Source organism: Bos indicus, chromosome 5 (genome assembly GCF_029378745.1).
Source record: "Bos indicus isolate NIAB-ARS_2022 breed Sahiwal x Tharparkar chromosome 5, NIAB-ARS_B.indTharparkar_mat_pri_1.0, whole genome shotgun sequence".
Taxonomy (NCBI): domain Eukaryota; kingdom Metazoa; phylum Chordata; class Mammalia; order Artiodactyla; family Bovidae; genus Bos; species Bos indicus.
In genome coordinates this window covers 25,606,597-25,620,111 of record NC_091764.1, presented here as the reverse complement: position 1 = coordinate 25,620,111, position 13,515 = coordinate 25,606,597, and the positions used below count along the sequence as shown (strand labels likewise).

General features: G+C 55.4%; 1 protein-coding gene across 3 annotated transcripts; it reads right to left on the bottom strand.

Annotated features, from left to right (window-relative positions):
• Positions 1 to 69: 69 nt before the first annotated feature.
• PPP1R1A (protein phosphatase 1 regulatory inhibitor subunit 1A) lies at positions 70 to 8,124 on the bottom strand. 3 transcript variants are annotated; one of them, XR_011566540.1, is made up of 8 exons: positions 7,924 to 8,124; positions 4,209 to 4,269; positions 3,183 to 3,220; positions 2,777 to 2,807; positions 2,003 to 2,158; positions 1,524 to 1,629; positions 990 to 1,096; positions 70 to 209 (listed from the first exon to the last, which is right to left on the bottom strand). XR_011566540.1 is itself a non-coding variant. In XM_070788982.1 (7 exons), the coding sequence occupies exons 1-6, from the start codon at positions 8,005 to 8,007 to the stop codon at positions 1,020 to 1,022; spliced, it is 480 nt and encodes a 159-aa protein (XP_070645083.1). In that variant the 5' UTR covers positions 8,008 to 8,114; the 3' UTR covers positions 70 to 209; positions 990 to 1,019. The 3 variants fall into 3 exon arrangements, 1 of the variants encoding a protein (XP_070645083.1); XR_011566539.1 differs by having other exon boundaries at positions 2,777 to 2,840; positions 7,924 to 8,120; XM_070788982.1 differs by lacking the exon at positions 1,524 to 1,629 and having other exon boundaries at positions 2,777 to 2,840; positions 7,924 to 8,114.
• Between the last annotated feature and the right edge of the window lie 5,391 nt (positions 8,125 to 13,515).

Below are 13,515 nucleotides of genomic sequence, written 5' to 3'. Positions count from 1 at the left end.
GGGCTGCAGAAAAGGCAGGACAAGAGGGGAGGGAGAAAAGATTCTTCAAGTTGGGAAAGAAGGAAAATGTCAAGGACTTAACACCAAATTTATCACTTTTTAAAAACAAGAGATTTTTTCCCCCAAAGTGAGGAAATAAGAAACAAAATCCAGTGTCCATGCATTCTCAACTGTGGTCTTGATTCCAAGACGCCTCCTCACCCTCAGACCTGTTGCGAAGGAAGCGGGTAGAAAGAGAAAGTGAGTGAGAGGCCTGAGGTCCTACGGTCCCTTGCCCTGCTGGTGTGCCCAGCCATCCCGCTAGTCAGGCATCTAAGTGTGACGTCCCATACCAGCCCCTGGCCCCTCGTCCCGTCTACACAGGGGAGGGGAGACTGTCAGAGTTCATGAGGTCATTTCATCCATGTCTCCACTCCAGGCAAGACCACTTGGAACGGTCTTGGAGCGGTCATCCAGCCTGGACAGATGAGGCTCTCCCTTTGGGTTTCAAATGCCCTTTATCAGAAAACCCATGGTCTACTTCCACCATCCATTCCAGGAGCCAGAAGTCCTCAGAGTCTAACCTCAGTGGCCCCTACGGCAGCTGACTCCCATTTCTCTTTATCCATCATGTGTACGTGCTCAGCCGTGTCTGACTCTTTGCGATCCCACGGACGGTGGCCCACCAGGCTCTTCTGTCTATGAGATTTCCCAGGCAAGAATCCTGGAGTGGGTTGCCATTTCCTCCTCCAGGGGATCTTCTGGACCCATTGATCTAACCTGCGTCTCTTGCCTCTCCTAAGCATTGGCAGGCAGAGTTTTTACCACTGAGCCACCTGGGAAGCACATTTGTCCATCAGGGGAGATGCAAATCCTCTGGCCATAGGGGACAGCTTTTCAGAGGCGGGAGTCGGTCCTTTGTTCCCTTTCCCTGACTCTAGATCTCAGCCCTCGCCCTCCTCACATAGCCTGCTCCCCTGTAGACTGGGCACACAGCCTGGGGGTCTTACCATGTTGGCTCCCTGGGAATCCAGCGGTGGTCATTGGATTGAGGGTCCCTCTGTGCTGGGTTTCTCACCGCCCCTCTCCTGAGTGTTAGGGATGGACTCTGCAGGCTCTGAGAAGGGAGAGCAGGTGGCAGCAGGGAGAGCTAGAGTTCACCAGGGCTTGGAGAGAGGGAGCTGCTTCTGCTTACCCCGTCCCATACTCCAACAACCCTTGAGAAGAGCCCAAGACCAGCTGAGGGCAAGGGGGCAAGACCCACAAAGTTTTCTCTGGTCATAATGACTACTTAGGTTTGCTATTGTTTTGAAGTCTGCAATCAGGAAAAAAAAAAAAAAAAAACCCTCTAAAAAAAGCTTAAAAATTTGGGTATGGTCTCAATGTGTGGCTAAACCTGACCTGAACAGACAGGAGGCTTTTGATAGCTTATGTATCCCACTTAGTGTGCCCATTCATTTCCCTGCAGAAATATTCATGTGTTTAACTATAGGGGGACTTTGCTGGGAGTATGATGGAACACACAGTATATATTCCGTTGTCACCTTGGTAAAGCTGGAAAAATTCTGACTTCTGGCCCACATCTGGGATAAGGATCCATGGACATGCAGCTTCCATTTCTTGCATGCTTTGTGTGTGTTCGCTGCCGAGCTAAGGACCAGTCTCATTTAATTTTCACAAACAACCCAATGCAATAGGCGCCATCATTATCACTTAGCTGACTGAGGTTAAGTAAGTAGCTCAAAGCCTCGGGGCTGGTGTAGTGGCAGAGCCAGAATTCCAGCCCAGGAAGCTGCTTCCATTCTAGCAGGCACCCCTCCGCCACCCACCACATATCAGGGAGCTGGGAAGTCCAAGTGGGAGGGGATGGTGTCATTCAGTAAGAAAGGTGAAGAGATGCAAACACATGCTGGTTAGGCAAAGGATCCATATTCTCAAGACAGTTTCTGGCTACTGCTAGGCCCCTCCCCACAGCCAATAATGCTGGCCTCCCAGGGCTGGTCCCTCCCCAGTCTGAACGTACTGTGTGTTTTCCCAGAGGTGCCCGGCCGTGACTCCACTGCTGCGTCTGTGATCCCGGGTGGGCAGGACTCCTGGGTCCCTGTGCTCTCAGCGGCTCCTTCAGGCTCCTCTCCCGGCTCCTGTTGCCCCAGGTGATGTTCAACCATCATCTGGAGCTCTGGGGGCGAAGAGAAAGGGGGAGAGCATTGGACGAGACTGCCCTGTCTCCTCTGTGGACCCTCAGCTTCGACAGCTCCACTAGAGGGCCAGTGCACACGGCCTGTGTGGTTTGACTTTCCTGTTCAAGGAAGGACATTCATTGGCCAATAAGGAGGGACTAAAGCTAGACAATAAAATGTACTTTCTTCAAAGCTGAGAGAGGGGAAGGGGAGAGCCTTTAAGAACAAAAGATCCTCCTGACTTGCTGGGATACCTAGTCTCCCTGTGGGCAGGAGAAAAGACTCCATTTAGATTCAAGAAAAATTTGAGTACCTTCTCTGCTGTGCACTGTGCTGAGTGACTTCACATACTTTACTTAATGGCCAAAGTGAGGTAGTATTCAGGGGCCCTGGAGGTTAAGCGGGTTCTCCCAGGCTCCCCAGCTAGTCGGTGGCAGAGCTGGAATGCAGCACCTGCCCCCCCCCCCCCCCCCCCCCCCCCGCCTCCCCCGTCCCCCAGGCTCCAGCAACTCTCCTTTCGCAAAGGCAGGTTTAATGATTTCCCAAGGATCCTTCCAAAGGGATGTCGTCCTGGCTACTGCTCAGCATCAGGTGTGGCGGGGAAGGGTTTTCCGAACCTTTCATTGTGGGTGTGGTCCTCGTCGCCTTCTTCCGTTGCCGTGGAGACATGGACAAAGTGGGCTGTGAAGGGCGCAGGGCACAGGTGGGCGCCCACCCTTTTCGCCCTCCCCTCTGCCTTGCCATGCTTGTAGATGGAGACTGGGGAGGCGTGGGCTTCAGAAAGTGGGGGGAAGGAAACTCTTGCTTCCCCAGCCCCTACCCTGCCCATGATGGTGAGCAAGAAGACTGTGTTGGGGGAATGCAGGGGACTGAGTGTGCACCTCCACTCAAGAAGAACATGTGAAGGGCACAAGCAGCGGGGAGACAAAAGGTCCTGCAGGTGGGGGGCAGTGGCTGGAGGCATAATCCTCTAATAAGTCTGGGGGTTCTCTGCACTGGGCTGAGCGGGAGGGGCCAGCTCACCTTGAGAAGTGGGTTGGGGATCCGGTCTTCATCTACCTCTGAGGGAAGGAGGGAGAGGAGAAAGTGATGGGGATGGGAGATCCAGAGGGGCCCTGGGCAGTCTGACTTCTCAAGGGGAGGAGCCCCTGCAATCACCTCCCTTGTGATTGGTCTCTCACATCTGCCCCTAGGAAGCTGGTCCTGATGGGCTGCCCTGGCCTCCTCCCTCCAGCCCCATCCTGCTCTGCCGGTTGGCTTTATCTCCTGCTTCTAGTCTGGTCCTTGTCTCTGTAGTTAGCCTGCATCTACATCCTTGCCTCAAACCTGGAGGTTCCTGAAGGCAGGCTTTGTGGTCCTTCTGCTCTTTTCCTCCTGAAGTATCCATCTCTGCCTCCTTCCAACCGTTCTCCCTACCCTGGATCGAGAATTGGACCGAGCAGAGGAGAGAACGGCAAACTTGTCCTGTACAGGACAATCCCTTTAAGTAGTTGGAGGGAAGTTGGAGGCTCAGGCATCCAGATTGCCAGTTGGGCTTCTGAGCGTCACTGTCTCTCTTCCACTCTCCCGCCAGCGCCCCTGACATTCTCTGAGACCTTGCTGTCTCTCCAGACCTGGATGGGGACACTGGTGACCAGAATGCCAGCTGCTCCCTAAGCTGTTTCTAACCTTCCCGTCCCCTCTGGGGGCTGTGAAAATAGCTGATGGAGGCAGTCCCTCCCCCTCACAGCTGTCACCGCCTCTGGGGATGGGGGCAGCGGCCTCTTGGTTGCTGGAGAAACCTGGAAGGCTGTTGCCGCAGCAACCAGCACTCCACTGACCACCCCAACTGCTGGGGGGCTTAGGAACCAAGTGGTCTCCTGCTCAGTCTTTCCAAAGCAGAGGATACCCTCCTGCTAATCCAGCTGCTACTTTCGTGCCTCCGGGACCGACCAGACCTCTGGCTCCTCAGACCTGCCCTGCTATCTATCTAGCACCCACCTTCTCTCACTGGCACCTAGCTGTCTTCAGCAGCCCCCACTCCCTTTAGTGACCCATCCTGGGGTTTACCTGGGGACGACTGGTCACTGGTCAGCACAAGGGTGGCAGGGGTGGGGCGGCGCCTCCGGATCTGAGAGAAGAGGTCAAGTACACGTGGAAGCGTCATGGCCCCACGCACACTCAGCAACATAATCCACACCACCCACTTAGCACGCCACATTACACTGAACCCTCGATCCCTGGGGGGCATTCTTGGGCCCTCCCTCTGCCCCGGGGACCCAGAAGACCTCCCCCACTCTTTGCTGCTCCCCCCAGCCCCCTTTCTGTCTCTGTATCTCCCCAGGTCCTGGCCCAGCTCTCCATCTCAGCATCTATATCTGTGCTAATGCATTGATCTCCAGCCCATTGTCCTTCCGTCCATCCTGGATCAATGGTCAGAAATAACCCGAGAGGGAAGAAAGCATTGCCCTCAGTGTCCCAGCCCACTCCCCAAAAGGACATGAACCTGTTGTGGGCCAGCACCAGTGGAGAGCACCTCTCCGGCCCCACCCAGCCTGGGAGGGCAGCACAGAGAAGGCAGGTCTGATCTGAATGCGCCTTCTTCTGGCCTGTGCCCCTCCCTCCCTCATTTCCTCTCTATCTTTGGACACACTGCCTTTCTGATTTGTCAGGAAATAACGGTCTGGAGAAATCCTTGTCATGGTAAATATCATATGAGGAGGAGCCTGAGGCAGGACCATGGCCAGGGACTAAAGCTAAGCTGAAAAATCTTATCCTGGGCTCCCAGGTCCCAGTCTAAGAAATTAACAGATAAGAGCTGATTGACTGCTAGGCTTCTGAGCCCTTCTTCCCCCGCCTCTGTTCTTCGGTCTTGTTGCCAATAAAGTTGATTGTTGAAGAAGCCAGTCCAAGGACTCTTGGGGCGTGTAGTTTTTCCCCTTTCTCTGGAGGTTTGGAACCTTGGGGTTGGAGTCCCTGCAACTCCCTCCAGGGCAGAGGAGGGGAAGGAAGACTAATGGGACTAGGAAAGAGGCTAAAATTATCCAGGGCTGAGAGGAGGAGGCTGAGGACACTGAATGATCACATCCCTATCTCTCTGTGTCCATTATTTAGAATCATTACCGGAGTCGGGTAAAGGGGTGGGGGTGGGAGTGGAAAGACGCCTGCCCTTTTCTTTGCCCAGAAAGTGGGTATCAGCCAAAGCAGGGGGCAGGGTTAGTCTATTGAGAGGCTCCCCAAAGAAGAAATGGGTGTGTAGAATAGGGGTAGGTTGGGGTAGGCACTGTTTTCTCAGGAGAAGCTAGCAGTGTCTGTTTGGGGTGACATTTTAAGGTCCCTGCAATACCAGTTATGTGCGTGTGTGATCGTGCACACATACATGCATGTGCTACACAGACATTATTTGTGAGTCCACCTCTGGCTATTCCTGGTGCAAACGTGCTGGGGGCCCTCAGGTGGGTAAGTGTGCTTCCTGCATGTGGAGTGGGGCCATTCTCCTAGGAGAGAACTCATCCCGCCCTGGGGGAGGGGTGCTGAGGCAGGGAGAGGGTGTGGTGGGTGGGGATGAGCGGGAGTTGGGAGCCTGAGAAGGACACTGCAAGTATGATGGGAAGGGCCTTGGGAGGGCAGGAGGACTCTGACCTTGGACAGGTCCCTTCCATAACCAGATCCCTTGCCTTGGACAAGATTTCTAAGCACTCAGAGTCCTTGAGAATTTTGATGTCCTACAGGAGGAGGGAAGTTAGACTCCTGGAAGTACTCCCAGGTCCCTGAACTACTAGGAAACGAGTGTCGGTCTCTTTCATTTTCCTTGCCCCTATCACAAATTCTAGCTCTCAAGGACGCTTGGTGCCTTTGCCTCTGATTTATTTCCAAACCAGTTACGCCAAGGACCTGGTAGCTGTGGGCACCCCTCCATGCCCTGCCACTCTGTGCTCCATAACTCAGAGTTTCCAACCCTGCCACCCTCTCAGGTCGATCTGGCTTAGGTGCTCCTGCCAAGCCTGGAGTTTTTTGCCTACACATTTGGGTAACGGCAAGAGGGGCTGAAGTTGGACTGCAGGTAGAATTTCAGGTGGAGCAGACACAGATTTCTGAAGAGGAGAGAAAAGCAGGCTGAAGTCCCAGCCTCTTTTTCTCTCTGGCTCTATACCATGGCCTCCTCCCCTCCCCTGCCCCCCAGACCTCTAGGCCAGCTGGCCTACCCCTTCCTCCTCTCAACACACACCTCCACCTGCCTCCTCTAACACCAAACAGAGGCAGGTGTCAGGCATGGGCACTTGCTGCGTCAGTGGCAGGCATTTCTGCTTGGAACCTCACCCCTAAGCCCCTGGCTCACTCACACTCTTGGGCCCCTTTCCCTGGATCTGAGGTTATTTTAGCCAGTCTCCTGCCTCCTGGCATAACAGCCTTTTTCCTGACCCCAAAGGAATGCTCCCCATGCTCCTGGCTGTCCACACTCCTCATCCTCAGGAGGTCTGCAGTCTCCCCACCCTCCCTCCCTGCTGTCACACCTTTGAGGTCTGGAGATGTGGCTTCCACCAGGCCAGGGAGAGGATGGAGATGCAGGTCCCTAACCCCTCCCCACACTCTGGAAAGCTAAAGTTACAGGGAGTGTACTGAACCTTCACATCCAGACCTTATTTCCCCAAACAGCTGGAGCAGCAGGAAGAACACGCTCTCCAGCCCATCCCAAGAGCTCAGAGCTTTTTCAGGTGGGGAGGCCCAGCCAGAGCCCCTGCAGCCAGGTGGGGAAGCAGGGCAGAGACCTTGTGGGAAACGAATATTCTTTAGGAGCAGGGATGTCTAGGCAAACGGACAGAGAAGACCAAAAGCGATGGAGCAAAGAGCAAATATTTGGCAAATGGGTGGTAGTAGCCACCGCGGGTGGTCACCGTCTCCACACACATGCTCACTCTCCCTGACACACACAGTTGCTCACACACTCTCATACACTGCCGCCTCTGCCAGGCTGCTCTGAGCTAAAAATAGGCCAGGACGGGAGGCTGGGCCACGGCCCTGGACTCCCACCCTTGAGCCCAGGCCAGCACAGTGCTTCACCGTGTCTCCGCTCAGGCTTGGACCCTAGCCCCTAGAAAGCCCCCGCCTCGGCCTCCCGAAGGCCATTCTCCCATGCCCTCCCCACCCCCCACCCCCCACTACCGATCCAAAGGGCAGGAGTTGGGAACAAGGACCCACGTGTCCAGACTTGCAGAGAGGGGAGCCAGCCTGCACGCACGACCACTCCTCTCCCCAAAGCCCCAGCCCTCGCAGTTCTCCTCAACCCCTTCTCGTCCTCACTCTCTGGACTCTAGCAGGGTCGCCCCCAGTTAGGAGAGGGCTGGGGGGGCTCTTTCTCCTCTTTCAACTCCCTCGGTTACCTGTCCTCTCCCTTAACCCCTCCAACACCCTTGGGCGTCCCCACCGAGCTCAGAAACTCTGGCGGGGTTTGACTGGGTGGGGGATGCAAGACTGGTGAAGCGGGGGAGGGGTCGTGTCCTCAGGCAAGCCCCCTCCCCCAGGGCTGGGGAAGGAAGGGAAAGACTTTCGTGAGGACTGGCTTCGAGGGCAGGCGTTCGTCCTTCTGTCTATCTCGGAGAAGCACAGATGGGGAGATGGGGCTCCCACGGTGGGGGAGGGGAGAGAAGACCCCCCCCCCCCAACACAGCGCTGGCCCTCGCAGGGGCGCACCGCTAAGGGAGGACTGAGCGGGGGTCTGGGGTCGCACAGTCCGGGGTCCCTCGTCCTCTGCCGGGCGAGACCCCTGCCCCGCCCCGCTCCGCACCTGCTCGGCCGCCTCGGGGTCAAGGTGCGGCTCCAGAAGCGGGACGGTGAACTGGATCTTCCGGGGGCTGTGGTCTTGCTCCATGGCGGGGGCGGCGGCTGCGGGCGGGCAGGCGGCGGACTCGGGGCTGGGGCGGGCGCGCTGCCTCTCCGCTCCGCTCCGGCCCGGCCCCAGCCCGGCGCGCTCGGCTCCCGGCTCCCGGCTCAGCGGTCCCGGCTCGCGGCCCAGGGGACTCCGCAGCCGCCGATTGGCTCGGCCCCCGCCCCTCCCGGCCCCCTCCACCTCCCTCCGCCCGGAGCCTTAACCCCGTCGTGGCCGCGCCGCCGGCTGCCTGGGGTCACCGCCCCGCGGAAGGGCGAGGCGGGTGTGGCCCGGCCCGGGTTGCAGTAGACACGGCTCGGGCGGGGAATCCTGAGTTCTAGTGGGGTGGAGGGAGGTGGCGGGGGGTGGGGGTGCGGAGCGGTCTCGAAGAACTTCTCCAACCTGGGGCAAAATCGAGGGGCTGGGAAGGTGGAGGGGCGCTGCCAGAGAGGAGGCTGCAAACGCGAGAGGAAGATTTCCTTGCTGATCTTAAAGGGGTCGCTTCAAAGAGAAAAGAAAGGGAATCTGGGCTTGCAGCAGGAGGGATTAAAGTTAGACTAGGAGAGGGACTTTCCATTGAAAGGAAAACGCTGGCGCGGAGGTGAAAGCTTGGAGGGGAGGTCTGGGGTCTGGGCACAGGTCTGGTTTCACTCTGTGGCAGGAGGGGGAAACGAAGATCTTAGAGGGTCCCCAGAGCCTCTTTCTTGATGGCAGTGGGTGGAGGGCTCAGGGAGCGAGGACCATCTGGGACTCAGTAGGAGGAGAAACGGGTGGGGAGCCAGGAATGCTTGTGAAATAGGTTTCTCTTTCTGCTTGCTAAATTCTGGGGATGTAAAGCAGGTGGAAGGCCTGCCAGAGGAGAGTATTCCTTGCTGGTGGAGAGGGACACGCCTTTGGTGGGGTGGCTTGTTTACAGATGGGATTTGGTGTCAAGTTCCACTGTTGGCAGAGTAATGAAAAGGATCTGCCGTAATTGAGGAGATGGAGGTGAGACTGTGCGAAGAACTCACTAGTTTGGTGTAGGACCAAGATGCCAATACTATGAGTGAGGCAGACGGAATATTCACCAGACCTGGTGGGCACTCTGCCAGGGGCGGGGGCCACCGAGTAGAGGGAAAAGAGGTGCTGGGCACTGGGGGCGGGCAAGGCTGGATGATGCCTCTTTAGGCAAGGAGGAGAACTGGGTGCAGGGAGCCCGGACAGGGAGTTCTGAGGGAGGGGCTGAGCAGGGGCCTGGGCCAGAGATCTGTTTCTTTAACCTTAAACCAAACCACTGGCTCCTTCTACACAGATTGACGCCTGGTCCTCTGGGGACCCTGGGATCATCCTCCCCTCTAAGGGGTCAGCCTAAATCCTCAGTTGCCTCCTCTCCCGGGCAGCCCTTCCCTGGCCTGGATTTCACATTGCCCCTTTCCCTCTTACCTCCCAAAATAACCTCTGGCCTTCCCCCTAACCGTATCCCTTTACACACCACAGGCCTGGCTCAGTTTTCTCAGGGCAAGGCTGGGGTTATAAGGGACCCAGTAGGCCAGCCAGACCTCTGTCTGCTGTGAACTAGCCTCTGTTTTGCTGTTGCTCCAGGAATGACCCCCTACACCCAACCTATGATTGTATGGTCCCTTTGTGCTCTCTTTGATGTAGCAGGGCCAGCCCAGAAAACAGCTGGTTCTGAACCCCAGATACCCGCCTCCCCCAGTCGCTTCTCTCCTCTGCACAGGTGGCCGTGGTGGGAGTACATGTGCAGGCACTGAAGTGAAGAGGATAGGATAGGGTGGGAGACACAGGGGCTCAACAGGACGCACTCCCTGGCTTTCCTTCCACTCACCTCTCTCCTAACCACACATACACAGAACCAAGGCCAAAGTGTCCTTTAAATAGGTGACTTGTCCCTCCCCTCCCCTCACCTATTCTGCCAGGACCCTGGAACCTAGAACTTGAAGTCAGGATTCCCACAGCCCTACAGAGCAGCCCAACATGCTGCCCTCCATGGGATCACAAAGAGTGGACACGACTGAGCCACTGAACAACAACAACACATCTAGGCCCTCAGATGCCCCTCACTGAGCCTTGATTTCCACATTTAAAATGGGCAGAATTTTCCCTACGATAGGATTGACAATCATAGGAGGTAAGGTATCTAGCATGTAGGAGGCCCTCAATTAACTGATAACTGCTCAGAGTCGGATACCACTGAAGCAACTTCACATGCACACACACACACACACACACACCATTAGTCGTGTTATCTCCTGGCAGACAGCAGAATTAGGGGAGTCACCTCTCCAGGCTGTGTCACCCAGCTTGTTACATGCCCTTCAAACTTGGGTTTGGTCGTGGAAATTCCTCTCAAAACCTCACATCCACCCTTCGTGTTCCCTTCTCAAGCTTCAGATTCTCAGACTCCCTTCCCTGGAAGCTTCAGGTCAGGAGAGGGCCCAGAGCGCTCAGGCTTTGAAGAGATGGCTGATGGGGGTTGCGTGGGAAGAGGGGTCCTGGGAGCAGCCGGTGCTGGGGTGGAGGCAGAGGAGGCGAGAGCGGGAGGGAGGAGAGGCAACTCCTGCTTCTGGCTCAGGGAGGAGGCTGGGGATGGCGGGGGCAAGCGCTTATGGGGAGCGGGGAGGGGAGTGTGGCTGGCTGCAGCCTTGGGTGCTGGGGTTGCCGCAGGAGCTAGAAGTGTCTGTCTGTGAAGGTGTTGGGTGATGTCATTTTGACCTTTCTAATGCCCAGAGCTGGGTGGGTGACTGTGGGTGTCTGTTGCTTGTGGGTGGAAGAAGACAACGTGTGTCGCTCGCACACGGGGCAGGGAGTTGCCATGCCTGCTCTTGGAGCCCTTCCTAGAATGAGTGAGAGTCAGCACCTGCCCTGTCCCAGCCCTTCCCCGCTTGCATGTGTCTGTGCAAGGTGTAAATGTGTGTGTGTGCAAGCGTTCACATCCCTGCTGCAGTCCTGGCCCACTGGAGGAGCAGTGGCTGTTCCACGTGGTGTACTTCTGGGTCCATGAAATATTTAAGGTTACAGGGATGTGGCGGCCATGCAATTACTTTGCACCTCCCTCCGTTCCGACTCAGGCTTAATGGGGGCTGCTCTTTGTGGCTCTCAGCACTTTCTGCATTTATTTGTCTGTCTTCTTCGTTCCTCACTAGCCTTCTCCCATGTTACTTCACTAATCCCCACACCCAACCAGGAAGGAGGGCAGAATTATGATCTTTATTTTACTTTTCAAAAGCAAGGGCATGTAGAGAGGTGATGCTGGGAAGGTCTATCTGGGTTGGGATTTGGGAGGTCAGAGTTCAGTTCCTCCCCCTGCTTCCAACTCTCTGGGCCACCCTGGAGTAATCACTAGCCCTTCTCCCCAACACACGCACGCACACACACACACACACACACACACTGGGCTTGGTTTCCTCATCTGTAAGATGAGGAAGACCAGGTGATTGTGCAGGTTTCTTCCTGTTCTAATTTTTGTCATTCTGAGTTAGGGTTGCTCTCATCACATGGGCAGTCTTCCCAGATAGCTCTGATGGTAAAGAATCCACCTGCAATGCGGGAGACCTGGGGTTCGATCCCTGGGTTGGGAAGATCCCCTGGAGAAAGGAATGGCAACCCACTCCAGTCTTCTTGCCTGGAGAATTCCTTGGACAGAGGAGCCTGGTGGGCTAGAGTCCATGGGGTTGCCAAGAGTTGGATGTGACTGAGCGACTAACACGCATACACAAGGGCTTCCCAGGTGGTACTAATGGTGAAGAAGCCGCCTGCTGTCGCGGGAGACATAAGAGACACGGGTTCGATCCCTGGTGTGGAAGATCCCTTGGAGAAGGAAATGGCAACCCACTCAGTATTCTTGCCTGGGAAATTCCATGGACAGAGGAGCCTGGTGGGCAACCATCCAATAGGGTTGTAAAGAGTCGGACACGACTGAAGCGACTGAACACACACACTGTCACACAGGCAGGAAGTCTCAGAATTAGGGTTAGAACCCAGGAGGTGGAGCCCTTACCTCTTTGTGTCTCCCTGCTGGCCAGTGTGGCAGGGCGGAATTCCTGTCCGTTGAAAACATGATGCGTGCACACTTGCACACACTCAGCTGAGGCTTTACACACCCGTAGGAGTAAGAACTCTAGCCAAGTGGTCCCCCTGGGAAGCCATATGTTCCCACCAATTTGCTGCAGTTTCTCAAACATCTCTGGAAATTCTTTTGGAATCAGCTCAGAATGTGTGGCATCTGCTCTGTAAATCCTTACTGGGGAGCCAATCTTTCTCCTTTGGGGTGGCTCTGCTCTTCTGGAAATGAGGGAGAGTCTTTAGGGGTTGTGCCTTATGAAGAAGGAGGGGAACCAGGTGAGGAGCAGAATTGGACCTAGAGGTGAGGTGTGGGCACCCTGTGGTGAAACTGTCTGTTCCCTGGGCTCCAAGCCCCATCTAGAAGGCATCTCCGAAAGAGAAGTTTCCAGAGCTTCTTGTGAGCCCCAGCAGCACCATTGGGGTAGATGTGTGGCCTCTCGGGGGATGACTTAGAAGGCCCAGCCTCCTCCAACTGCATGGGTCCTAGTTTGCCTGTGAAAAAGCCCATCGTTGCAATTCTGCCAGGCTTGGGTGCACACCCCCTTGCAGCTGGCACTCTTGGGAATGGGGCCAGAGCTGGTGATTCAAACTGAGGGATGCTCATTTCCCAAGTGCTTTGCCTCTTCTTGAACCACAAGACTGGTAGAGATGGAAGAGACTTAAAGATCAGCCAAACCCACCCCCTTGAGCTCAAGAGGGGAAACTGAGGCCAAGAGAGAAGACGCAGCTCTCTCAGGGACTCAAACCTGAGGCCATACTTTCCCCAGATTTGAAGGCTATGGCAGGGCCACAGCCGGACCTGAAACAGAGGCATGGACCCCAGGACCTCCTGAGATATGATTTAGCCCTGTGATCATCACCAGTCTGGAAGACCCAATCTCTTGCCTTCTACCTCAACTCTCTAACAGGTTGAATTTATATTTCCAACAAATTGTTATCAGGTATTCGTGTGTCCCAGGCATTCTGTTCCGTGCTGGGGATACAGTGGAGCACAAAACAAGTACAATCTCTGTCCACTGGCATCTTACGGCCTAGCAGGGCTCTGGGTGGAGTAGGGTAATTAAGCAATTATAAATGATAGATATTGCAAAGTGAAAGTACAAGAATGAGGTGCATCCGGGGAAGGAAGAAGGTCAATGTGACCTCTGATTGCTCAGATAACAATCTCCTGGGTTCAGATCCCAGCTCTGCCATGTTGGGCAAGATGCTTACCCTCTCTGGGCCTTGGTTTCTTTATCTGTAAACAACAGGTATTAATGCCTCTATTATCCTAGTGATGATGGGATGAGGTGATATCCACAGGAGTGACTAGCTCAGTGCCTGGCACCCATCAAGCTCTTGAGAAATGAACATGAGTAGCAAGGAGCTCATCTTAGTTAGTGTTTTCTCCTTTGACTCTGGAAAAGGCAGGGATGGAGAAATGGAAGCTTCACAGGGCACCTGAAGTTG